Source organism: Panicum virgatum, chromosome 1K (assembly GCF_016808335.1).
Source record: "Panicum virgatum strain AP13 chromosome 1K, P.virgatum_v5, whole genome shotgun sequence".
Lineage (NCBI taxonomy): Eukaryota > Viridiplantae > Streptophyta > Magnoliopsida > Poales > Poaceae > Panicum > Panicum virgatum.
Genome location: NC_053136.1, coordinates 13,607,522 through 13,621,785, shown reverse-complemented (window position 1 = coordinate 13,621,785; position 14,264 = coordinate 13,607,522). Strand labels below are relative to the sequence as shown.

General features: G+C 45.8%; 1 protein-coding gene across 1 annotated transcript; it reads left to right on the top strand.

Moving 5' to 3' along the window:
* Positions 1-10,787: 10,787 nt before the first annotated feature.
* On the top strand, positions 10,788-13,890 carry LOC120695959 (cysteine-rich receptor-like protein kinase 6). The gene is made up of 7 exons (XM_039979151.1): positions 10,788-11,640; positions 11,894-12,022; positions 12,110-12,249; positions 12,374-12,584; positions 12,717-12,954; positions 13,031-13,184; positions 13,345-13,890. Exons 1-7 carry the CDS (start codon positions 10,812-10,814, stop codon positions 13,633-13,635), a joined length of 1,992 nt encoding a protein of 663 aa, XP_039835085.1. The 5' UTR covers positions 10,788-10,811; the 3' UTR covers positions 13,636-13,890.
* The last annotated feature ends 374 nt before the right edge of the window (positions 13,891-14,264 follow it).

Genomic DNA, 14,264 nt, shown 5'->3' with positions numbered 1-14,264 from the left:
CTGACCACGTTACGCGTGTTACGTAATCTTTGATCGTAAGCACGACTAGTATACATTGTAAGAGTGCGTATTGTGCCACCAATTGTCCCCGTATGCCTAGTTATTGGCAATTGTTTGGGTGAGGAACGAATAGAACATCCATGCATCATGGCATATCTTGGATTGTTTGATTGTCTTATTTGTTACGTCGTTCTGCTAAATGTGCAGGTTTTATCTAAATGTCCGCCTAGGTTTTCTGTTGTGGTAGTGGGCTAACGTAATTTGCTAGCCGATCTTGGGTTGAGAAGCTCTTTAGGAAGTTAGAGGTTTTGGATCAGGTGAGAACCTTACTAGTAATCTTAGCTTGTCAATCAATCAATCCCTTGATCAATGCCTTGAACTTGTTCTAGCAAAATTGTTGATACTTTTTCTTTTGCTAGCTGAACCTTGAGGTTTGTCAACAAAACCTTTCGATCCATGGTTCAATGAACCTTCTATTCTATCTCCATTTTGGCATTTTGATTCCCATAGTTAAAACTTATACCTTCGTTCTTGCTCAGTTAATCTTGAATAAATTAAAAAGGTTCATGACAATAATGACTTTTGCATATAGTGCTTATTGCAACAGTCATGAATCAAATCATGTCACGTCATTGGTCAGTGCATCGTGCTACATCATCATACGGAATCCATAAACTAACTACCGGGCATGCGTTCGAGTGCAACTTCGAGTTGTCTTCGGTTTCCTAAATCTATCTTGTCGCTGCTGGCACTACTGGGTTGCTATTCCTCTTTTTCTTGTGGTGGTGTTTAATCACATGACCCTGATGTCGTGACAGAACCTAGGGCCTCATGTGCGCTGCTGCCACATGATTGAGCCACTAGGAGCGCGCTGGTGCCTCGGTATATGTGACATAACTCACCTCAATCCCTTCTTGTACAACCCTTACTAGTGTCCTAACTTCTAATCCTTACTCAAGGGTATAGGGTTAACGCGAGGTTAGTCATGAGGGAACGGTCATAAGACGCGTGTTGCATTGTGTGCATCGCAAACTCATGTGTGTATGCATCATATTTTATGCATCTCATACATGCATAAAACGGGAGCATCATCATCTTTGCATCATGGTGTATGCATCATTGAGCTAGCATCATGGCAATCGCATCGTGTCATATGCACCATTTTATCCATCATTTTATTGCACCGTCATTGCAATCATCCGTTTCATGAATGCATCATTGTCATAGGTATCGACCATTTGCACTCTGAATTGAAGCATTTTGTCATTATCCCTTGACATACTGGCATTGCATTGACATAAACAAGCGTGTTTTGCAACTAGCATCATGCAGCTCATTCTAATAATAAATCCTGAGCAAGGATGTACCGAAATTTCCTCTTAAATCCATTTTCCGTGTTATCCTCACTTGTTCTCCCAAGTCTTGTGCTGAATCTCACCGACATCCATTTTCTTCCTATTGTGATCTCAGTTTGTTGAGAACATGACCACTTCGTCTCATCACCATACCTTTGTTCTGTTAACCTTTTCCCTGCTGGATGGAAAAGCTTTACGGGACTTCACTGACCGTTCTAGTTGAGGAGCCGTGTAAGAATCGAGTTCGGGTATTTTCTTCAAAATATCGTCGTCATCAGGAGACGTTCCCAGCTACATCTAAAAAGGAAGCTGCTTTCGCCTTGGTAGCAAACCCTAGATTCAAAACACGTGCGTAACCCTTGAGTTCCATAAATGACTCTGATCAAGGTTTGGAGCTAGAAAATCTTATATGCAGTGCTAGTTATGGTTGTTTGTGCTGCAAAAACCAGTATTTATGCATCGTGTAGACCTTCTGTTGACCGCTAACCCCAGCTAAGTTTCCTCAAATACATGCCTATGTTTGTGGTATGCTCATGTGCTTGTTGGTTAAAACCATACCTAACAATCATCATTGAAGCTCTCTGCTGCTTATCCTAAAGATGATCTGGTGCAATTTTAATCTCTTTTTCTACCTTGGCCTCAGAATCTTTTCCTTGTAAATCATGTCATTGCTTTATCGGCTAGGTCTCTGGATGGTATATCGGTGTTGTTCTATGTGTCCTGCTTGTTTCATCTCTACTTTTTTTAGGTATCTGAATGGTTATCGGCCTTGATCTCATGTTGCTATCCATCCGGACCGAATCTCATGTTGATAGTTGATCTAGTAATCTCTTCGATGGACACAAGCTGTATGTGAAGCTAAAGCAAGATTCTTAGGGCCTGTAGTCTTGGCGGTTAATCTTTGTTGCTCTCATGTCATGCCTCTATATATGGATCACCTCATAGCTATCTCTCCACGTAATGCTTATCCATTCATGATCTATCTGTGTTACATGAGAATTCTCATCGATGGTATGCTCAGTAATGGTGTTATGATTAACAACTGACGGTGCCACGACGAAACTAAGGTCCCCCTGTGGGTGATCGACACATGGTTGTGCTGCTCGGCACGCGCCGATATCGAGGTTGCTAGTCATAATCTATTATGCAACTGCACTGGTGTGTTTCTCCTCCTGAGCCTTGTCCAAATCTATATTTCATTGATCTGTTTAGAGATGTATGTATCGGACCTAAAATCTAGCAAGTCTTCCTTCTGAAGTTGCAAAGAGAATAATCTTTGAAGGAACTAGTAATGAACGTAAATGTTAGTAGACTACAAGAGGTGGTAGACAAAGGACCTATTTGATCTGCCGAGAGGATCAAGCAACCTATATCATCACTGTTGGAACAAGAGGGTATACCACACTTAAATTTGGACAGCTTACCAGTTGGACAAAATTTTGGGAGATATCGTTTTTCTTACACTTTGCTTCTTGAACTTTCTCTAAGTTCTCAATACTTATCTGCAACGGCTCCTCCCATCAACATCGATTTTTTTCTCTGGTGTGACTGCTTCCTGCCGCTTTTGATGATTGATCTGCTCCTCTTCCCTTGAGAGTCTTTCGTTCTGAATCTCAGGACGAGATTCTTTTCAGGGGGTAGAATTGTAACACCTCAGGTGTTAATTACTTGTAATTAAGGTTAATCACGTAATTAACATGATCAATAGCGTTGATTTTACATGAACAAAACCATTAAATAAGTTTTGAATGTTTTAACACATGTGATGATGTTTTCCCTTTTGAAACACTAAGGTTTTGTAAGTGAAATTTAAAAAAAAGAATCCGCAAAAGTTTTGAACAAATTTTACCAAAAGTTTGGTTTGGCCTAGCCCGGACCAGTCCGGCCGGTGAGACAAACCGGTCAGACCGGTGAGCGGGATATTTTGGTTCCCTCTCCTTAAGCCTTATCCTCTCCAAGCATTCAATGTATCAGCACAGCCTTATCTCCTCCCATTCAAGCCAAGTCGAGCAGAGCATGGCTGCCGCTTGACCCCTCACGCTGAGCCGCCGTCCGAGCTCGCCCCGACCTCCACAAACCCTCCAGGCGCACTCACCACCTCCCATGGTACCTCCCTGAGTTGCCAGACCGCCGCTCCGGCCATCAACTCGCCGGAACAGAGCCCGCCGCTGCCGCCCAGACCACCCGCGCGTCGAGCTCCCTTCCTGGTCCTCCTCCGCTCAAACCAACCCTCGGAATGGGTCGCCCTCGACCTGCTGGTGCTCTCCGGCCTACCCACCGCCGTCCTCCCTCGCTGGAGCGCCACCGCACGCTGCGCCGAGCGCCGCCCCTAACTGCTTCCGTCGCCGGCACCGCTCCAGCCACCCCGGCGTCAACCGAGACCACCATTAAGATGATAGTTAGCGCACTTAAGCTGGTTTAATTTGGGCAGTTCTGTTACACATAGCCCCGTTCGTGTTCCTGTGGTCGCCGGGTTCGGCTATCAGCTTGGTGAGGACTAGCCACCGGGTGCGGACGGGGTCGGGGATGGGGACTGGGAAGGTGGACAAGAGGTCTGGGCGAGTTGGTGTCTCGATGGAGGGTAAGGGTTGATGCGTGGGTGCTTTAGGTTTGTGGGCTGGGAAAACTGGAATGGGCCTTGGCTAATACCGGGTTTTTAAGAAAATTTCGTATAGTTCGGGTATCAGAACTCTGTACCTGAAATAAATTCGAATTTCTTGAAGTCGTACTCAAAATAGGAATTGAGTATTTTGGGTTCAGATATTTTAGATTCGAATTCAGGTATTTCGGATTCAAATTTCGTATTCGAAAATTTATGCCCAGGACTAGTGATGGCCGGCCGGTGGCACAGCACCAGCCAGCCTGCTTTTTTTTTTTTTTGAGAAATCGGGATTATATTCATATAAACTTCTGATAGTTTACATCCCATAACTTACAAAGACAACTCTGAAAGTAAAAGAAAATATAATCTAGTCCTTGCAAGTTCCTCCCCGTTGTCCCCGTCGCTGACGGTCGAAGCTGCCGCCTGTGAAGCCGACCACCTTCCCGACGAAGGACATCAGAGAATTTCAGTGGCACCGTGAGTAGCATATCGGAGACACCAACATGCCTTTTGAACGCTGAACAAACATGCCGAACAAGATGGCTAAAGGCTATCACATCGCCGGATAGCAAGGGATCTGGCACTTCAATCACCAACAATCCCGACGCACTAGACGACGAGACATCCCGAGCGATGGGGAGGAAACCACCAGAAACGGTGGGAAAAGAGAACCAACCCGATTTCTCAAGCTGGTAGACATAACCCGCAAGGGGTATTCCAAACCTCCAGGTTCCAGCAGCCACCATGTCGTTGATTTCAAGTCTAGCAACTCGATAGACATTGTGGGCACAACCATCATCGACACAGACGCCACTAGGAAAATCATGGAGGGACCAAAAGATGATGCCCCTCTTCCAAACGGCGAACGGAATAGTGTCGGAGGTCACCGTCGCCAAAGACCGAGCTGAAGCCGATATCATGGCCGCGGAGGAAGGCATGGAGTTGGACTCCGCATCTGGAACATAGCTACGGAGGAAAACTAACCCTAACCTAATCAAACCTAACAAACTACATCTATATGTATGAACAATCCCCTCACCATAGATCCACGATGTAGAGGTAGTCTCTGCCGCCGGCCAACTCTTACAGGAGCCACGCCACGCCGGCCAACACCCACGATGGGTAGAAGCCGCATCGCCGTGTAGCTCCCGCAGGAGACGCGATCCGCCGCTGGGCTCACTCCGCGAGGGGCACGCCCCCGGCCGAGCTCGCCCTGCGTGGCCGCATGCCGCCGGCGGAGCCGCTCCGTGCGTGCCTCGGTGGAGGAGACCACGAAACGCCTAGAAGTCGCCGGTCTTTACTGTAGCAAGAGCAGCCTACTAGGCGCTCCCGAGGTGCATGGGGTTCAGACCGGCACGCGGCCGCGGCCCAGGCGGAGGGGCATCGGCGCAGCCTTTTTTTCATTTTTATATTTAGCGCAGCCTTTTTTTCATTTTTATATTTAAAAAAAATTAAAATTTCAAAAATATATGGCCGTTCCAAGAAATTTCAAAAATGGGCCCCTGTCGCCCAGGCAGGGGCGACAGGCCTTTTTTGTAAAAAAACAATTACAAACCGGTCCTTTGTAGCGCGGCGCGGGGGCTCGGCGGCGGGGGGGGGGGGGGCTCGGGCGACAGGGTCCCCTCCTCTATATAAGCCCCCACCCCCATTCCATCCTCATTTGAGCCAAAAAATTCCACCAAAAATCCAGGAAAAAAAGAGAGGAACTTCCACCAAAAATCCTGAAAAAAAAGAGAGGGGTGAGGAGAAGGGAAGCGGCGAAGCCCTGCCGGATTACGCACTTGTGATCTGCAGGTAATTATATTTGAATCCATTGATATTGTATAGCAATTTAATATAATTAGTGCTATATTAGAACAATTTAAGTACGAGTTCGAGGATAGAATTAATTTTTGGATAGTGAAATATAGAATTGTAAATTTATAATGACAGTACCTTATTGATATTACAGCATAAGGCAATGACTGCCTCCAATTCTGGAGGATTTTCATGGACGGAAGAAAAATCTAGTATAATACTTGATATCATGACACATCTTTTAATCAGTAAGAAGTTGGATCCATTAGCAGATGGTACGATAGAGATGGTGTTGTCCAAAATAGTAGAATTTAAAGATTTCACAATGTTTCGAGGTATTACAACGCAAGATGTAAAGGGACACCTGCTAGAACGTCGAAATATATACATGAGAGTATGTGAACTAGCGAATCATCCTAATGTCATTTGATTCTTACAAAGTTCTTGTAAGATATGGATGCGGCCAGAGGTGTATGAGATGCACATTAAGATAACTCTCATTCAGTTCTAATTCCGTCCGTCATTTGGAATCTATATTTATAAAATAGTAAAATTGTTGTTTAATTATATGCTAGGATTACCCCGAGGACACGGAGTTGATTAACAAATTGATACCAAATTTCCGTAAATTGGTATGTATCTTCGGCAGACTTATGCCGCAAACTAGGCGAAGGAGGTGGAGAAGATCTTCGGGTGATAGTACTTGGCCTCCACAAGAACAGATGACCGGAGGTTCGTCAAGTCATGCTGCAGCACCTCAAGCACCAAGTTGTGTTAACTGGGATGACGACATGGATGACTTCATGCCCCCCAAACCATGGCCTCCAACACATGATGTTCCTCCCCTGTACATGAACCTAGATCCAGAAAAGAGAGAAAGGGAAAGGGAAGAGGTTCGTCAAGTCATGCTGCAGCACCTCAAGCACCAACTTGTGTTAACTAGCATGACGACATGGATGACTTCATGCCCCCCAAACCATGGCCTCCAACACATGATGTTCCTCCCCCTGTACATGAACCTAGATCCAGAAAAGAGAGAAAGGGAAAGGGAAGAGGTTCGTCGAGTCATGCTGCAGCACCTCAAGCACCAACTTGTGTTAACTGGGATGACGACATGGATGATTTTATGCCCCCCAAACCATGGCCTCCAACACATGATGTTCCTCCCCCTGTACATGAACCTAGATCCAGAAAAGAGAGAAAGGGAAAGGCAAGAGGTTCGTTGAGCCATACTACACCACCTGCAGCACCACCATCTGTCAACTGGGATGACGACCTACATGATTTCATGTCATGATCTATAACATATGATGTTCATCGGTTTAAGATGTATTCTCATTTAGTATTGTTAATGTTGTATTATGCTTGTATGTATGTCTCGTACCTAACTTGCTTTCACTGGACATGTACATATTGTCGAGTTTGAATCGTAGTTAGTCCTAATGGAGCATCGAAGCATAAACATACCATCTATTGTATGTAATGGAAAATACGAGAGTGATCAGAGGCGAACGTTGAAATGTACAAATAAGCGGTCCACATCTATCTCATTACAAATAAACATCAGAGATACAAATATCGGATATATCTAACCACCCCTAGGGCGTCGGACCCTCTTAGCCCTCTGCTGGGCACGGACATGGCCCTCGGAGTAGGTGTGACGATCCGGAGACCTCACTTGTCGCTCAGGACGCAAAAGGGGCTGCGGTGTCTGCTGCTGAGAGATCCCAACTTGTGCTCCTCCTAGCTGTGAATACCTCAAGACATCAGGATCACCGTGCGCGCCAGGTGAGTCTGGAGTCAAGCTGTCGAGTTCGTCTAAGGTGACGCCCTCGTTATCTGGAACGAACGTACTCGAAACAAACCCTGCGTAACATATAAACGTAAACCAACATATGTTGCGTGGTAAATTAGTGAGTGTATTGAGAGAGTGTTTTGTATAAACCAACATATAAATGCAATGAGTACTGCTCGTCATCAGATGAGCCCTCATATTCTTCCATCTCCATTGCGGCTTGGTCTTCTGCCTCCATCTCGTCCACGATGCTATGTATCCTCTCTCCCTCGTCAGCAAGGCCCTGTGGTCCGATGTTTTGGTTCTCTATCTCTTCTGACTCATCTTGCTCAATATAGTTGGTCTCTCTTCGAATACTCGAAGTTGCTTAATCTGCACCATGTTGGATTTCATTTTGTGTCTTCTCCCGAGTTTGAACAAGAATGGCCAGAGGCCACCCACGCTCTAGAGCTGCTTGCATGTACTTTTTGTAGTCATCAGTGCTGTGTATCATCATCAATTCCCATAAATCATTTTCTACTTCCTAATTAACAAGAGAATTGACGGTCATCACATGTGTCTCCGGATCAACACGGAACCCACACTGCAACCACTTATATATGGAACCAAAACTCCTCTCCAGAGGTTTATCTATGGCGCTAGATGTGCACTTAAAAAGCAGAAAGATCTACTCTATTTGGCCCATACAAAACATTGTAGTCACCAAAAAATACTTGAAACTGCATCTTGCTCGACATATCTGTATATCACAGAATACTTATCGAGTTATACTCTTTACTTCACTACCTTATTCAATAATCCGTAAAAACTAAGTATGGATTTCAACTACAACATTTAAGTATTCATAACTACGTGATGACACTCAAATTATATACTGCATATGCGAAATTCTATTCTAAATCGTAATTAATTTATAAACACGTCTTTAATAGTACTTAGTCTTAATTTCCTAAACTAATAATAAACGCGTATCCTTAAACTACTACTTAAATTTGTTCTACTATAGCACTAATTAAATTTAATTACTCTACAATATTAATGAAAAAATACATAAGTTAAATATAAATACCTGCAGATCACAAGTGCGAAATCCGGCAGGGCTTCGCCGCTTCCCTTGTCCTCACCCCTCTTTTTTTTCTGGATTTTTGGTGGAATTTTTGGGCTCAAATGAGGAGTGAATGGTGGTGAAGGGCTTATATAGAGGGGGGCGCGACAGGCCTCCCCTGTCGCCTGTTAGGGGGCGACCCCCCCGCCGAGCCCCCGTGCCACGCTGACCGAGGACCGGTTTGTAAATTGTTTTTTACAAAAAAGCCTGTCGCTCCCTGCCTGGGCGACAGGGGACTATCGCCCTCCCCATGGGCGACAGGGCCCATTTTTTAAATTTTTTGGAATGACTATGTATTTTTTGAATTTTTTTAAATATAAAAATGAAAAAAAAGGCCATCGGCGCATGCTGGGCGCTGGGAGCTGGCCCAGCTTTCGCCCCAGGCCAAGGGACAGGCCGGGCCGATGGTGCAAAAGTGCACAGTGAGCAAAGTCTTCTTGTTCCATAGTTTATTTTTTGTCCGTGTCTTTGCTGATTAATTTCTTGCTAAGATCAATCAATTAGTTCCTCTGTGTCTTTAGCTTTTTTAATTAGTTTTTGCTTTACTCTTTACTTGCTTAATTAGCTAGTTTTGTTACTGCTAATTTGAGTTAATCTAAGTATGCTTAGTTAGGGTGCTTTAGAAGTATTTTAGCTTGTCTCTCCGTGCAAGTTTTTCTTAGGTATGCTTTGCGTGTTGCTTCCCTTAATATTTTCTAATCATTCCTAAGATGAGCGTGTCACTTGACTCGTGTCAACTTCGATTAGAAGAGAGAGCTTTTAGACAGTGAATTGGAGTTAGTTTTTTGGAAAAAATTTGAAGGACTCCTATTCAACCCCTCTTGATCACCGGTCCAGACACAAAGCGACATAGTCATCGTTTCGACGTCTTTCCACTCAAGTGGACAGACCATGGAAACATCATTGAATTAGGCTGCGAACCTAGCTAGCAAGTGGTTCTCATAGAAAACAACGATGCCACTAGCTCGTCGTTGTGAAGTCATCGTTTCTCTTTTCTTCAAGCCGCTGGATTTTCTCCCAAGGAAGACCTGCACGGTACGTGTTCACACGGCAATAAGATGAGGATATTCATAAGATTAGAAGAAGCAAGGAGGCAAGAATGACACGGGATGCATATAGCTACTTTAAAAGTATATATTTTTTCATTTGAAAAGTGTAACGGTTGTTTGGGTTACTTTTTTAGCTCTTTTACAGTGCTCCATATCAAAAATAGGAGTAAGACGGTATGGTGGGAGGGTATTATAAGGAAAAAATAGTAATCTTATTCAGTAATTACTCCGTGATTACTAAGGGTAAAGTTTGCTGCTAGGCTGTCACTAGATAATCATGGACCACGGGTAGAAAACGCCTATTAGTACCGGATCCCAACAGCCAGGTACCGGCCAGTACTAAATATTGCACTATTTAGTACCGGTCACAATGCCCGGTACTAAATGCACCACCTCTTAGAAAAAATAAGCTAGGAATATGTGTGTGCTCGTTGGATTCGTACCCGTGACCTACAGCCTCGCACAAAATTTTCTCTACCATCCCACCCACACAGCACATGTGAGTGCATATGATATGTTTTCTTTTTGAAGTAACCCGTGAAGACCTATTTATTACCGGGCCAAGACACCGACCAGTACTAAATAGTTGCGCCATTTTAGTATCTGGGCAAAACACCAACCGATACTACCGACCGGTACTAAATAGCCTTCGAGGACCGAAAATTTCCACCCGGTACTAATTTTGCACGTTAGTACCGGACGAAAATGCGTCCGGTACTAACATGTTGGGACAAATGCTCATTTTTTTTTTTGTAGTGGACAATCATTTGGGCCTGCCCCTGTCAAATGCAAACCACCCGTAGTGTGTGACGTCCGCCACAGTATTCTTTTAGGACTAACTAATCATCAGGTTGTAATCCTAATACCATCATCCATAGGCAAAACGATGGTGCAGTCACTGTTCACCGGCATGGCATTTGTCCTGCTGATTCGTTTCGTTTGTAGCGTGGTGGAGTGCTGTAATCCTAAAATTCAACTAATTTGAATCTAAAAAAAAATCAACTAATTTGGGGAAGTCTTCCACTGCCACAGCTGATTCGCCTTTGTATTAATTACGGAACCTCCTAAAACCTTGTCTTTTCCGCAACGCAACGCAACGCAACGCACGATGGCGGACCGTCACCTCCTCCTCCTCCTGTCCGTGGCCATCGTCGCCCGCCTCGCACCCAACGCTGCAGGGGAACCGTGGCCAGCGTGCGGCGACACCGGCAGCTTCGCGGCCGGAAGCAGCTACCTCGCCAGCCTCCAATCCATCGCCGCCACCCTGCCCGGCAACGCCTCCGCGTCGCCGGACCTCTTCGCCACCGCCGCGGACGTCGGCGCCATCCCGGAGCAGGTCTCGGCCCTCGCCCTCTGCCGCGGCGACGCCGACGCCAGGTCCTGCCGTAGCTGCCTCGCCCAGGCCTTCCGCGCCCTCCCGGACGCCTGCGCCGGCAGCAAGGACGCCACCATCTTCTACGACACCTGCACGCTCCACTACTCCAACATCCACTTCCTCACCGACGACAGCTCCTGGCCGAACCCGTCTCTGCTGGAAAAGAACAGCATCAGCGTCACGTCGGAGCCGGCCAGGTTCAACCTCGTCGTCGCCGCGCTCCTGAACGCCACGGCCGACTACGCCGCCAACAACTCCTCGCGGCGGTACGCCGCCGGGGAGGCCGGCTTCAACCGCGAGTACCCCAAGGTGTACAGCATGGCGCAGTGCACGCCGGACCTGACGCCGGCGAGGTGCCGGAGCTGCCTCGCCGACATCATCGCGGGGAGTATTGGTTTCTTTGCGAGCTTATCCGCCATCGGGGGCAGGACGCTCGCGATCAGGTGCACCTTCCGGTACGAAACGGCACCCTTCATCAGTGGGCCGCTCATGGTGTCGCTAGGAGGAACACCGGCGCCTGCGCCGGCGCCGAGGGTTAATGTGACGCCGGCGGCGGCCAGAGGTATATATTCACTCTGTTCATCAGCCGAAATCAACCAGCTTCTCTAGTGAACACTATTGAACCAGCCGAAATCAGTCCTTTTCCTTGTCGAATTCATGCATCTTTTAATATGAGTGCCAATTAAGCATAGATTTCAGTTCACTGCAGATCTAATGCATGGTGATAACCGAACATTTAGACATGATAAAATTGAGAATAATTTGACCTGAGAATGATATGTTCTGTTCTTACACTGGTTAATAATTATTCACAGGGCGAAAGTACAGCGTGCCTGCCATGGTTCCTCTGGTTTTGCTGCCTATTTTAGCAGCCATAAACCTTGTGGCTTGCCTGTGTCTCTGGAGGAGGCGGAGGCGTCCAGTGACAGAAGGAAAACAGACATGTATGTGCAGCAAAGAAACTATCCAATTTAGGCGCTTGATTGGTGCGGTTGACTAATCGGCTTGCGGCGATGTTGATATCTGAACAGATGAAAGTTATTCAACTGGAGCAGAGGGCATGGAGAGCCTAGAGTCCATGCTCATGGACATATCTGCCTTACGATCTGCGACTGGGGATTTCGCAGAAAGCAACAAGCTTGGAGAAGGAGGATTTGGTGCCGTGTACAAGGTACCACTGGAAAACAAAAAGACATATCTTTATTTGTCTCTCTGAATAATCAATATCAAAATGCTTGTTAATACGTAATCAATACAGTATTACTTTATTGGTTTGCTTGATGTCATGTTTACAGGGTACTCTACCAGACGGGTCTGAAATTGCAGTGAAGAGACTGTCAGACTCCTCAACGCAAGGAGGGGAAGAGCTGAAGAATGAGCTCGATTTGGTTGCCAAGCTTAAGCACAAGAATCTCGTCAGCCTCGTGGGTGTCTGCTTGGAGCAACAGGAGAGGCTGCTCGTCTACGAGTTCGTTCCTAACAGGAGCCTCGACCTCATACTTTTCGGTACTGATGATTCGGAAAACCTTATTTCGACACTGCATTTTCTCTACGGAGTTTGGTACTACTAATAAGTACATCGCACAGTGATCACTCACGCTAGCTAGCTCATTTTGGCTGTCGATCGATACATGCCAGACACCGTCAAACGTGAACAACTTGACTGGGAAAAGAGGTACAGGATCATCAATGGGATCGCCCGCGGCCTACAGTACCTCCACGAAGATTCTCATCCCAGAGTGGTGCATCGGGATCTCAAGGCGAGCAACATTTTGCTGGACGCCAACATGAACCCCAAGATTTCAGACTTCGGCCTCGCGAGGATCTTCGGTCGAGACCAGACGCAGGGCGTCACCAGCAATGTCGTCGGCACACAGTCAGTACAACGAAGCAATTAATTACATATGCATTACCTAATTATTAAAACTAACTATGTGTGCCGTGTGTTTCAGCGGATACATGGCGCCCGAGTACGTGATGCGTGGGAATTACTCTGTCAAATCAGATGTGTTCAGCTTCGGCGTCATGGTCCTTGAGATCCTAACCGGGAGGAAGAACGAAGGCAGCTCCAACTCTCGGCATCAATCTCAAGGTTTAATGGCCATGGTAAGTTTAGACTTTGGTTATAGTTGAGGGAAGTAATTTAGAATTTTTTTTTAATTTTTAAGTACTCACAGGTTACTATCATTGCGATGTGAACACAACATTGGATTGGGTCACGATCAATCCAGCTAATTAAGAACAACTGATGGTGCATTGCATGCAGATATGGGAACATTGGACGGCCGGAAGAGTGGCGGAGATCATTGACCCGGCCATGAACGGCGTCTTCTCGGAGGACGATGCGCGGAAGTGCGTCCAGATAGGGCTCCTGTGCGTGCAGGGAAACCCGGTGGATCGGCCGGTGATGTCATCGGTGGTCATGATGCTAGGGAGCGACACGGTCTCCCTACAGGTCCCCTCCAAGCCGGAGTTCTTCGGCCGCAATGGTGGCGCCAAACCCGGCATTATCGCGTCTCATGCGGCGTTAACTGTGTCAGTGCAGGACGAGTCTTAGATAGACTACTCTTAGTTAGGTCACACAATTTTACTACTTGTATTGGTCGCCGAATTTTAATACTATTCACACGATCGAGAGAAGGACGTGTTAACTGTTTTTAGCTACCATGAATGAATTATGTGAAAGCAGCCGATTGTGGATTTTGGATCGGGAAATTTTGGATCGCGAAAAGTGTGTTGTATACTTGTATGAGGACTTCGATTGTAGTACTCACTTGAACCTTATTACACAAAGAGAGCAGTTACGTCGTCACCCGTCTCTGTAATTAATTCTCTATTTTTCTCTTACAAAATATAAACATACATGTACATATACTCTCACAAGGTATTTTTAATATATATTTCACATTTCTCAAGTGTTTTCCAAATGGTCCAAACAGCACGATTTAACTACATAAGTCCAAATTTAATTCACATTACATATACTCATACATTCGTACTATAGACTGCAATACACATAGTAAATATTCCGACCTCAATTGTAGATATGTAGACTTGCATATCTAATTGGATAGCCGCAGCTTTAATATCTCATTGAGCGCTACAACTTTGATATCGAGTTTCTCTGGATCCGAGGTTGTTTGGATAATTTAAAAATTAGAGAACTTATAATAATTTTTTGAAATA

Excerpts from the sequence above, each read along its gene's own strand:
- LOC120695959 (XM_039979151.1), top strand. The coding sequence starts at position 10,812 with ATGGCGGACCGTCACCTCCTCCTCCTCCTGTCCGTGGCCATCGTCGCC. Across the intron at positions 12,585-12,716 it reads CCTCGACCTCATACTTTTCG|ACACCGTCAAACGTGAACAA; the intron begins GTACTGATGATT and ends GATACATGCCAG. Across the intron at positions 13,185-13,344 it reads CTCAAGGTTTAATGGCCATG|ATATGGGAACATTGGACGGC; the intron begins GTAAGTTTAGAC and ends CATTGCATGCAG.